General features: G+C 39.8%; 1 protein-coding gene across 2 annotated transcripts in view; it reads left to right on the forward strand.

Moving 5' to 3' along the window:
• The window catches only part of cdh8 (cadherin 8), a 117871-nt gene extending 113526 nt beyond the window's left edge, over positions 1-4345 (forward strand). Inside the window, exons 11-12 of one of the 2 annotated variants that reach the window (XM_079338899.1) lie at positions 1427-1678; positions 2215-4345. In XM_079338899.1, coding sequence (XP_079195025.1) covers positions 1427-1678; positions 2215-2708 — 746 coding nt within the window. In that variant the 3' untranslated portion in view covers positions 2709-4345. The remainder of the gene's footprint in view (positions 1-1426; positions 1679-2214) is intronic. The other variant, XM_079338900.1, reaches the window with a different exon arrangement.
• The last annotated feature ends 7584 nt before the right edge of the window (positions 4346-11929 follow it).

The following is an 11929-nucleotide window of genomic DNA, read 5'->3' on the forward strand; positions in this document are numbered from 1 at the left end:
TTGCTCTAAAATGCATGGACAGCCGTTTGAATGTTTAATAAAAGGAAGCATGAACTAATGATGCAAGAGTTACAATAATCGTTATATTCGCACAGTAAGGCTGCACAAACTAAAAACAGCCGTACAAAATAACCACTTAATATTGTTAGTGTCGGGGGAGTTTTTTGCTATCAACGGTCCAGAAAAGTGAGAGCACTTACAGGAAATGGGACCTGTCGACATTTCCTTCATTGCTTCCTTCAATCCTTTGGTATTGTGTTTCTACTCTAAAGCACTCCATTCCTGCCTGTAAGCCTTTATGAGAGTGTGCATCATCATTTTAAGAGTATTCAGAAAAGCCGAAAGTGTCACACTGTTTATATCACTTCTGCTGGCATTGCTGTTGTTTGGAACCCTGCACATAGATACAGTATATATTTATATTTCAATATAGAAAAAAACACTTTTTGTAGCAATGGTTCAGTCTACTTGCAGGTTATCAACACAGCTGTCGTTCTCTTTCAATCTACAGTCTTTTTTCTGAGGATGTGCTGATGGGCAGGATATGTATAATTCTATTTTTACCATCAATAGTTGCCAAGAAAATGGAAATGACCTGTTTATAGGACACGCCCTGACGGTTTACTTCAGCACTGTATACTTACACATTCTCTCTGTGGCCCTGAGTGATCCAAATGAAGACGGACATGTTGGTGCTCACAAAGCACAGCGTTCCACTTTGCAGCAGCTCTTTTAAGAAAATAAATCTGAGCATACGTTCACATCAATTACAGATTGTGCAAAGCAAATAATTCTATCATGAAGCCTTCCATCTTTTGATTTAGTTTGCTCTGTCAACGCAAATGTTTTTGCATGGCCCTGCAGCGTTCATCACCAGTTCCAGTTTCCTTTTCTCTTTAGTGCTCCAGGAAGCAGAAAGGCAAAGGTTAGACGATCAGAAATTCTTGTACACTTTCCATAACATCAGCAGGAGCAGTTTCATATGGGACTGTGAGTGTTTGATTATGTGAGCAGGGTAAGGAGAGCCAGCTAATGAGCAGGCAGCTTCACAGAAGTGTCATCAAAGAGCAGCTGGCACCTTTCTGGGTCGACATGTGCCATCTTCTAGTCAGTGTCGCCTGCCATGGTCCCTTCATTTCTTCAGCTTTCAAAGAGGGCATCGAACTCAAGCTTGCCTTCCATCAGAATTCCAAAATCGGACTATTGAGAGAAAAATAAATGTCTGAAATCTATCAACAACATTAGAATTTGATAGGGCTAGAAGGCCTTGTGACAATTGATGTGAAATGAGTTTACCCTCATGCTGCACTCATCTTCACACGATTTAATAATAGAACTCCAGTCTGTTACCAGCATGAATAATAATAATGGGATTTTCACACATCTTCCAAATATTCATCTCTGGTTTTACCACTCTCTCCGACAGACAATTCAATCAGCGTTCTGGCAAAGCATGATACCTTCCGACGACAGAAACAGGAGGTTTACTTCCTGCCAATCATCGTGGCAGATAATGGGAATCCACCGATGAGCAGCACCAACACCTTGACTATACGAGTGTGCGGATGCAGCAAGGAAGGGATTGTCCAATCGTGCAACGTGGAGGCATATGTCTTACCCATTGGTCTCAGCATGGGAGCTCTCATCGCCATCCTTGCCTGCATTATACTGCTGCTAGGTGAGGTGTTCCTTTTTATTGTTACCATTGTGTTGTGTGTTGATGGATGTCGACAAAAAATTTGCAATAGCTATGAAATGCGACAACCCAAAAAAATAAAATAAAAATCAGGAGAAACATGACAGTTCATCCATGCAAAAGTCCATTCTTCTCTTGTTGAAAAAAAAAAGCAGACTAGAAAGAGCTGAAATTCATTCTAAGCTAAACCATTAATGAAGCAAAATCAAAACACACAACTCCAAGCCCCCATATGCAAAAGGGGAAAAAAAAAATAAAACAACATTTAATACGTTGCGCATTCATTGATCTCCAAAAAGTGCCCTATGGTCAGAGCACCGGTTTACTAGTTCAGAGTAAACTAAAAACAAAATCTGAAAGGTGTGATCCATTCCTAAAACTGTATTTATTTAGGCCATTGCTGCATGTTTGCCACTTGATCCACATGATCTGCTCATACAGAAAGAAACCCACTATCCAAAACTTGACCTCGACTTCTTCTTTCTCTCTTGGTTTCTTTCAATTTTTCTTTCTGACAGTAATAGTAGTACTATTTGTGACCCTGAGGAGACACAAGAATGAGCCCCTTATCATAAAGGATGACGAAGATGTGAGGGAGAATATTATCCGCTACGATGACGAAGGAGGGGGTGAGGAGGACACCGAGGCTTTCGACATAGCAACGCTGCAAAACCCTGATGGCATCAATGGCTACCTGCCGCGCAAGGACATCAAACCTGACCTGCAGTTTATGCCCCGGGCAGGGCAGCACTCAGGCCCGAATGGCGTGGACGTGGACGAATTCATCAACGTACGACTCCACGAGGCAGACAATGATCCCACTGCACCGCCTTACGACTCCATTCAGATCTATGGATATGAGGGCCGGGGATCCATTGCAGGATCCCTCAGCTCACTGGAGACGGCGTCGTCAGACTCGGACCAGAACTATGACTATCTCAGAGAGTGGGGCCCGCGCTTCAGAAGACTTGGGGAGCTCTACTCTGTGGGTGAGAGCGACCGCGAGACCTGACGTTTGATATTTTGAAAAAAAGACTCCTCTGATTTTCTTTTTTTCTGTCCACATACTTGTGTATTAAACGCTAGGGGGTTTGCTGGCTTTTAGAAACTGGTGTTTAAAAGATAAAACAGTTAATAACAAGAAGGCCACCTTTTTGTATTCTTCTTAGAGTGAGGTATAGCAGTTGTCATCCACTACTTCAAGCGCATTGTAATTGTTGAGCCAAACAATGTCTTTCTTAGGAGATCTATGATTCTTGTGGAGTGTAACTTAGATTACGTTGTGGAGTGTCTAGCAGTATTTTGGGTGTTAGTCATTTGCTGTGACTGCCAGTAGCAGAAAAACCGTGGGACTGCTGGTGGGGGCCAGATGAAAGGAAACATGAAAACTTTGAGATTCTCAGAAGCTTGAGCGGACATCGTACTCCATGGACAGCAAGCTGGACCTCAAAAGCTGCAGAGGAATTGTTGTTTCACAAATCTGAAAGCCACCAAGCTGTGCGGCGACTTAAAGCAGATTGACAATGAAAAAGCAATATACAGTCTACATTACAATGATGAATGTATGTACGATTAGAAAAAAGGAAAAAAAGACAAACCAGTGTTGGCTTTAAGTGAATTTGTTATCATTTGATATCTTTCTGGTGGCCACATTTATAAACTCTCTGAAGCCTGGAAAGGCTTGCTTTATACAACTCTTTGTATTTACACGCTACAGGTGTGGGTCGCGAGTGTTACTAGCCTATAAAAGACTGAAGTGAAGACAAAAAAGAGAAATGTAGAAACTCTGAGGCCTTCTTTTTACAGAAGCAACATTAAATACACTTGTAATCTACTGATTTTTGACAAGAGTGTTGATTCTTCATTATTGTTCTATGAGTTTTTGTATTTCGGTTCCTTGATCATTCTTTTTGTGCTGACAATTTGAAGTGAGTGTGTTTAGATTATTTCACATTATGCTGTTTTTTCAATCACTGATCACTGTTTCATAACAGCCAAACCATATCAAGAATTTATCGCAGTGGATGACATAGACTAAATGTAAGCAGGCAAACAAGAGCTCTAAGTTACTGTTGCAAAACAGATGGTCTAAAATGAATTAGGACTGCAGGAACGGGACATTTCTGACACTTGCTAATCGGTGTAAAATAAATCTCAGTATATTTTGAGGTACTGACAACTAGTCTCTGAGCACAATAGTCAAATTGTTAACTGAGTATACCAAACATTAAATCTCATTTAGGAATCAAAGGTTACATCCAAATTAAAACACAAATACAGGCCATGTGCATAGTCCGCTTACACTGTATGATATCAATAAAAAAGACTTTTACTGTACATAGAGTTACTGCTAACGTCATTAGCTTCCAATGAGGTGGTAGGTTTTGTCTCTGCACGTTAGCTCTTGCACATAATGATGATTTCAATGGCACTACAGCTGCGTGCATACTCAGTTTTTACTGATACCGTATTATGGCAGTTCTTGGTAGACTAAACAATATATATGGCATAGTCCGAACATGCAGATCATATTTTCTACTGTGCTTTAATGCTTATAAATGTGTATGTTCAATTATTTACTCCCCGTACTGTAATCTAAGATACCCTGTATTGTTTCCTACTTTGTGAAATATATTTTTATAAATATTGCTGAATGGTGTGGGTTTTCTTTTGTTTCTTGCACGTCACACGCAAAGACACTTGGCACGTGTAGCATTCATTCTGTTAAAGGGGCAGCTCGAACCATTGCAGATGTGAAATGTGGGTTTGCTAGTCAAGAGCCGCAGTTAATCAACCCATGAAAATGGTTTAATAGTGTCTACTACTAGTGTCACTAGTGTCATGGCTACCACCATGCTCTGTATTAAAAGGTGGATGGCATAATGGCTCCTGAATAGCTTATATCATAAGCGCTGTCATCTCAATGTAAACAGATTGGATATGGGTCATTTTTTGAAATTAAAAATATTGTATATAAGTATTTATTTTATCAAACATGGTTTCTGTCATCATAGTTACTCACTGTATCATACTGATTCATGAACAAGTTTACATTCGTCTTACTCTTTTTGTTTTGATAAGTCTGCTGCCGACTGTATAAACCAAAGGGATCTATCATGATCTATTGATAGGGTAAATATTTTGGTTAGTAGGCATGAGGTGTGTGATTTGAATTTTCCTTACTCAAATAGGTAAATCTTTTCTGTGCATTCATTTGCTTTAAATGACATAACCTCCACAACTTGTAACAGTGGTATTTTGGCTTCGGATTAGTTTGACAGGAGGAGTGGGTGATATGCCGTCCATATTGATATACATTTAACAGTTTCAACTGCTTAGGCTTCAAGAGTATAAATGTACAAGAAAGTCTGCTTTGTTCAATCATGACAGATGCCTGCTCTGCTTACACAGAAGAAGAGCTCCTGACATTTAATCAGGAATAAGGTTAATTAATGTGTTAGATATACGCCGTTCCATCTCTGTATGGTAATTGGCAGGCTGTTATGAAGAACCTGTTTATTTTGACCCTGTTTTTCACAGTTAGGGGATATTACCTGTGTTAGAAGCATAATCCCTAGCTAAATTAGAGAGTGTTTATTTAAAGCTTGTTCTTATTCTTGAATTGTGCTGCAATAACTCACAAAGTTAACGTAGTCCCACTGTTTCCAGTGTAAGTCCTGGATTTAAAGAGTTAATAATAAATCTTCATCATTAAGTTCAGTTAGAATGACAACTGTGGTTTAAACTGGAGGCATAGAGTTTGAAAGATAATGGATGTTACAAGTCATGGTGAGAGAACAACGTATGCTGTTTATTGCATTATGGGAAATGTAGGAACAATCAATTCGGTATTTGAGGTACCTTGAGCAAGGAAATACAGTAATAATATTTATTGCAAGAGTACCCTAATGCTGTTTGTCTAGGGTTCATTTTAGGATTCGGCCGGGGGTTCAGTCTGATTGTCTTCTCACAATAGCTCCTGGAACATCCCCGACTGAAACAAGACACATTTACCGTAGGTAACAAAGTACATAAACAAAAACAGGAAGCACAACTGGATCCCTCCAAAAATATTTTGCTAAAAGTGTTCCTTGCAGATCTGTGCGTCATCAAATCGCAGCCCTGCATTATCTTCACTGCCTGTTTTCATGTTAGTCACTTTTAGTCACTCTTATAATGGCCCTGTGCTCCTCGAGTGCTACAAAAGTCTGTTTAACTGTCTTTCCCAATGCTACAGAAAACAAAAGCGGACTTTAAACCCACTTGACATGACATTCTATTGTTAAACCTTTAGGCTGAACCTGCTACCCCAAAACAGCAGGAAGATAGGACAACACATCTACAAGAAGGTAAAAAATGTCAACTGCTTATCATTTCCCCCTTCCAGCAAGCTTTCCTCGCCTTGGAAATGTTTGTGATGTTCAATGCAACCTTTCATTCCAAGTTGCCATTTAGCTTGTTTAGAAAATAGCCTGTCTTCAAGATTTGCTTTATAGGTTTGACATTATGCAGTTGGGACAATTCGACTTTTAGAAGGATACAAAAGTGATGTTAGAATGGAAGATGCTTCCCAGCTCTGTAAAACTCATTAGAACAGCAGCACTCTTTAAAAAGAGTCAAGGTTACAACTGACAAGTACTTTAAAGGGGGGGGATTTGTCTGGACACATAGGCTATGTCCCGAACATACATACTCAAAATATATACTGCTGACTGCATGCTCCTGACCATTCATATTAGCACGCACTAAAATACCGTTCACGCAATGCACTTCCTGTCTGAGCTCTGTTTGAAGAGCTAGCATTAAGCTAGGGCGACGATCGGTCTGTAAATATAATTCAACAAAAATAGGCAAACCTTCATTACATATACAGCAACCTAGTGACTTTAATATTGAATGGCAACATTTAAATGTTTTTCAGCTCATAACTTTAATTTTAGCTGCTACTTGGCTGGCTGGCGAGCTCTTATAATGGACAGTTATAATGGAACAGATTAATATGACCATTATGCTCTGGTATCAAACTTAGACATTCCGTCAGATCTAGTATACATCCAGGCTATTCTCGCCTACACAAAATTGCTTATTATGATTTCTTATAATTCAAATGTGACCTCACACTGAGTATGTAGTATTAAAGTATGCAGTTTGAGACCCAGCCAAAGTCATTCCAGTACATCCATAATGTATTTTGCTTTCCTCTACATTCGTTATTCCATAATTACATAAATACAACCTCACTAGTGTCTTTTATAACCAATGTATGTCTATCTCAAACCATTGTGTATTAATTCAGGTAGAAAATACAGGAAGCAGGTTTTGCAACAGAAAGGTGGTATTAAAATAATTATTCTGGGATGTAAATGTGTTGCTGTGTTACACTAACAGTCATCTCCCCATGTTTTTATTTTTTTTATTTTAAGACCAAAGGCAATAAAGCAATTTCCTATCTTGTTATTTTTTTTAGAATATAATTTCTTTGTGAGCATTGTCTTCTTTTTGCTCATCTTGTTGAAAGATTAGACTTTTGTTCGGCTTTATCTGATACTGAGGCTTCTTATGAATAACAAAAGCATTTGATCGTATCAATTAACGGTTGTTCACTGAACTCAAAGGCACAAAATCACACAAACCCACTCACACATATGCCTATATATAGAGCCTCTTACACATGTGCGTGCAAACTCTCTCTCTCTGTCTGTCTGTCTGTCTGTCTGTCTGTCTGTCTGTCTGTCTGTCTGTCTGTCCGTCTGTCTCTCTCTCTCACACTCACACTCACTCACACACACACACACACACTGCTGCAGTTGATAACGTTCCTGTCGGTACAGTACTATGGGTAGGCAGACTTGATAAGATATGAGATACAGTATATTTGATGTCAAACTCAAAATAACTTCATCTGATTCCCCATTACAACAAGCATCTTCCTCTCTGAACCTGTGTTAGTGTTGTCGGTGTGTCAGATGGCTTTGCCCTCCGGGATTGAAGGTGATGTTAACCCTGGAGGCTGCTATCTGTACACACCTGATCCATTAGTCAAAAATCAGCCATGGAACACATTTTACCTACTGATATCTCACGCTAAATGATAGCATAAATTGTTTTCGGGAATGTGCCACCCCGGCAGGTCAGCAAACTCATTTGTAGTCAATCTTCATGCAGCCCCACTGCTGTGTATGGCTGCAGGTCTGACAGGGGTTGCCTAACTAAACAGTAAATCAAATTATCTTCTCACTTTTGTCACGTAATGGAAGTGTCCCTCGGGTGACAACCTTGCACTTGTTGTTCCCCACTGATATGTGGCAGATTTTATAAGGCAAGCCTGTGGCTGCAGCTCGTGTGGTGCAGAAACTGTAATCACTGTTGCCTGCCAGAGATGCCCTCAAATTACAAACAAACTTTGGTGCATACAAATTAAGATGTCGCTTTCTGTTCTGGATTTTGAGATATGGATACTGTGGTTTGCCTGAGCCATCCCTCCCCTCTTTCCTTTTCCTCATTTTTTTTTTTTACATTATTTCTCTATTTTTCTATTCTGATAAAGCCATACGAGCCTCCAGTTTTTCAGATTTGTGTACTCTCATCTTCTTCTGAACCTCAAACGTCACTGGTACAGCTGATTTATGGACCATAACCCACTCTGGATTATCAGAAATATAGTTTAATACAAGACTTTTGGCTTTATAACTTCATTGATAACTTTCTTTAAATACGGATGTTTTTTTGTTTTTGTTTTTTTTAATGTAATGCATCTACTGCTACGTACTGTAAGGTGTTATGTTTGCTGCTGTCACTGACGCCATGTAGGTTAGCATGTTTCAATCATGTGTGTTTACATTGACATGTGCTTTCTGGTTATGAGGCTTGTCACTGATCACTAACTGGATATAATGATAATAGGACACAGAGAAATGGGTTTCTATTACTCCATGAACCATGATAAATACTCGAGTAAGCTCTCCCTTGAACTATTTAATGCATGCTATTCAAGCAGGGACTGTTGAAAAAAAAATAAAACATCACAAATGTCCACTGTACATTTACTTAGCTTCAAATTGCTTCCTCTGTGATCCAGTCACCAACACCTGTCAGCTATGAGAAATGCCCTACTCGCGCTTTCTCTCTATTAAGAGGATTAATCTCTTAACCTATTCATGTGTTCCTGCTTTCATTTTCAAGCAGATCTGTCGATCACATATCTTTCAGAGCTTTCACGGACGCGGCAGAAAATGGAAACACACCGTCTCTTCTCAGACCGACTCTCTTCAACAGACAATTTAATCAGGGTTTTATAAATTCTTCAGCTAAATATCCTCATGGCCTGATTTATGATACAGCCACTTTATGATCACATGTATTAGTATCTAATGTCTGCAAGAGTATCACCCACACACATCGAGTGCAGCGGTTGCTGTGAACCACTTTAGCTCCAGGGTTGAGAAAGAAATTGGAACTGTTTTTCCACACTTAAGTCTTAAGGGCTTTTAATAATTACAGAATTATTGATATTGAGCAACGCGGTTCGTCAGCGCACGCACTATCCCGAAGTTCGCTGCCACTCCAGTCAATCATTGGATCTCCACAGCGAGCACTGCAGTATGTCTCCGGAGCGTGTCAGCAGCTCCGCTCCATTTCTAACATGCTGTGAGTTTATTTTTGTCGGAGTACACAGAAAGTTTGGGTTAAGCTGGACAGAATATGACAACCTGAACATGAAGTCAGAAAAGGAAATGCAAAAAACATCAGGTTTTTTATTCATCACCGTATCAGCATTAAGTCAAAACAGACATCAAATGAACAACAAATCATTCTCAGGTGGACAAAGCAACATGTTTTCCCTGTTATTCTCATGTTATCTTCTCCTGTGACGTCAACCAATCAATCTTTATTTTTATAGCGTCAATTCATAACAGGTGTTATCTCGAGACACTTTACAAAAAGCAGGTAAAGGACCTTACTATTTGTCTGTTAACATTAACAAAACAGCAGGTAACAAGACCATGCTCATTGTTATGTTTACAAAAAGCAGGTAAAAGACCTTACTTATGGCTATGTTACAAGAGCCCAGCTTAATCCGTCGTAGCGTGGCAGGAAAAAAATCCTCATCCTCATCAACAGTCCCGAGGAACCGAAGAGAGCTCAGGAGCTCCCAGAAAAAGGAGAGGTTAGAATATAAAGATAGTGACAAGCAGGAATAAGATATGAAAGCAGAGAGAGAGAGAGAGAGAGAGAGAGATAAGAGTTCCTGGTGCCAGTTCCCCCGGTAGTCTAGGCCTATAGCAGCATAACTATGAGCTGGTCTATACCTAAGCCAGCCCTAACTATAAGATTTATCAAAAAGAAAAGTTTTAAGTTTTAAGTCTATTCTTAAAAGTACCTAGTGTGTCTGCCTCCCGGAGCCCGACTGGTAGACGATTCCAAAGGAGCGGTGCCTGATAACTGAAGGCTCTACCTCCCATAGTACTTTTAGAGACTGTAGGTACCATGAGCAGGCCTGCGTTCTGGGAACGTAATGTTCTTGATGGGTAGTATGGTACAATTAACTCTTAAAGATAGGATGGTGCCTGACCGTTTAGAGCTTTGTAGGAGAGAAGAAGGATTTTAAATTCTATTCTAGATTTTATAGGGAGCCAGTGGACCGCGGCGTGCATTGAGTATGTTGGGATTGGGAGTCAACATGACAAGACACTTGCAGGTCAACAACTTACAGGGAAGTTAGCTTGAGGGGTTGGAAATATTGTTTCTTTTTGCTTCAAATCTCAGCCTTGACTGTAGCTATTAACATTTTTACTTAAACATTGATTGTCCTTTCATCATCCTCGTTCTTTGTCCTCAGCTCATTTTTCCTATGTTTTTAAAAACCTTGTGATAAACCTAATCTATACAACATAAACACATCTCTCAACAAGCACAGCGGACAAAGGCAGAGCGTTGGCTGGCCAGCATCATTTAACCACAGTGAAACTCAACATAAGCTCATTCCTCCCGTTAGAGAGGTTTATCCAAAGCTGTTTGAGCAGTTTTGTTCTTGTGTCTTGTTTGTTCTCTGAATCTTCATCGATTCCTCAAAAAAACATTATTGACAACCTCTTACAGCTTCACTCTGGAATCACATGAAATGAAACCACTGACATGTCCATGCACACTGACCCATTTAAGTGTCCATCCAGCAGACAGCAGACTGGAGCAGTGCATTTCGAAAAAAACTATTGTATGACCGACCACCATTCAACAAGCATTTTATAAGTTGTTTTCTTCTCCACTTGAGGACCTGAAAAAGAGTTTTGAAAAAACCGATGGAGTAACCTTCTGTCCTTCACACAGCATGTGGCTCGCAACTACAATAAAGCCCAACAGCGCATGTTTCTCCTGAGGAGGCAGGGAAGTGTTAATGTCAAACAGGATATTTTAACAACAGTATACCGACCACTCATTGAATCAGTCCTCACATATAATATTGTATCTTCGTACAAGCGTCTCTTTAAAAGAAAGGCAAGAAAAAAGACACTGGAATGCTCAAACATGCAGCTAAAATCACCTACACCACCCGCATCCAACTGTCAGAAGCCTGCACATGAGCAGAAGAAAGGACAGAAGTCTGCATCACTGACCCTTCTCATTCCCTTCAAACCCTTGTTTCAGCTCCTCTCCTCAGGTAGATGTTTCAGAGGGCCTTTAGCTAAAAAGAAAACTCACAATAACTATTTTATTACCACTGGAATAAACATTTTAAACAAGGCTAGATAAACACTACATTAATATAAAGTAACATCATATACAGTGAACAATATGGAACTTACACTCACCCCCTCCCCATGCATATACACACACCAACACATAAATTACAATAACATAACCGTACCAGCGGACAAAAGAAAAACAACAACAACACAGCAACAAAAGAAAACAACGATGGAATAATGTCCCTCCCTTCCTTCTTACAAAGCACCCATACATTTTAATATAGAGCATAGTGAGCGCCTCAACTGTCCTGTAGTGTCTTTAGTTTTAGTTATATAGATAAACACTGCTGTTTCACTTTACCTATTTCAGCTAGACAAGAAATGTTTGCATTGCTATACACATTATTTATCGCAACAGAACAAAGACTGTATTTGGTGTCTAGGCTCAGATGAGGAGTAATGGGAGGATTTCTTAAACCCTCTCCGATTGGAGCCTAAAGGTGGATGCTGGGGTGGAAGTGCAATACTGGTGCCGGTCAGAGCTGGC

Source organism: Symphodus melops (genome assembly GCF_947650265.1).
Source record: "Symphodus melops genome assembly, chromosome: 3".
NCBI lineage: Eukaryota > Metazoa > Chordata > Actinopteri > Labriformes > Labridae > Symphodus > Symphodus melops.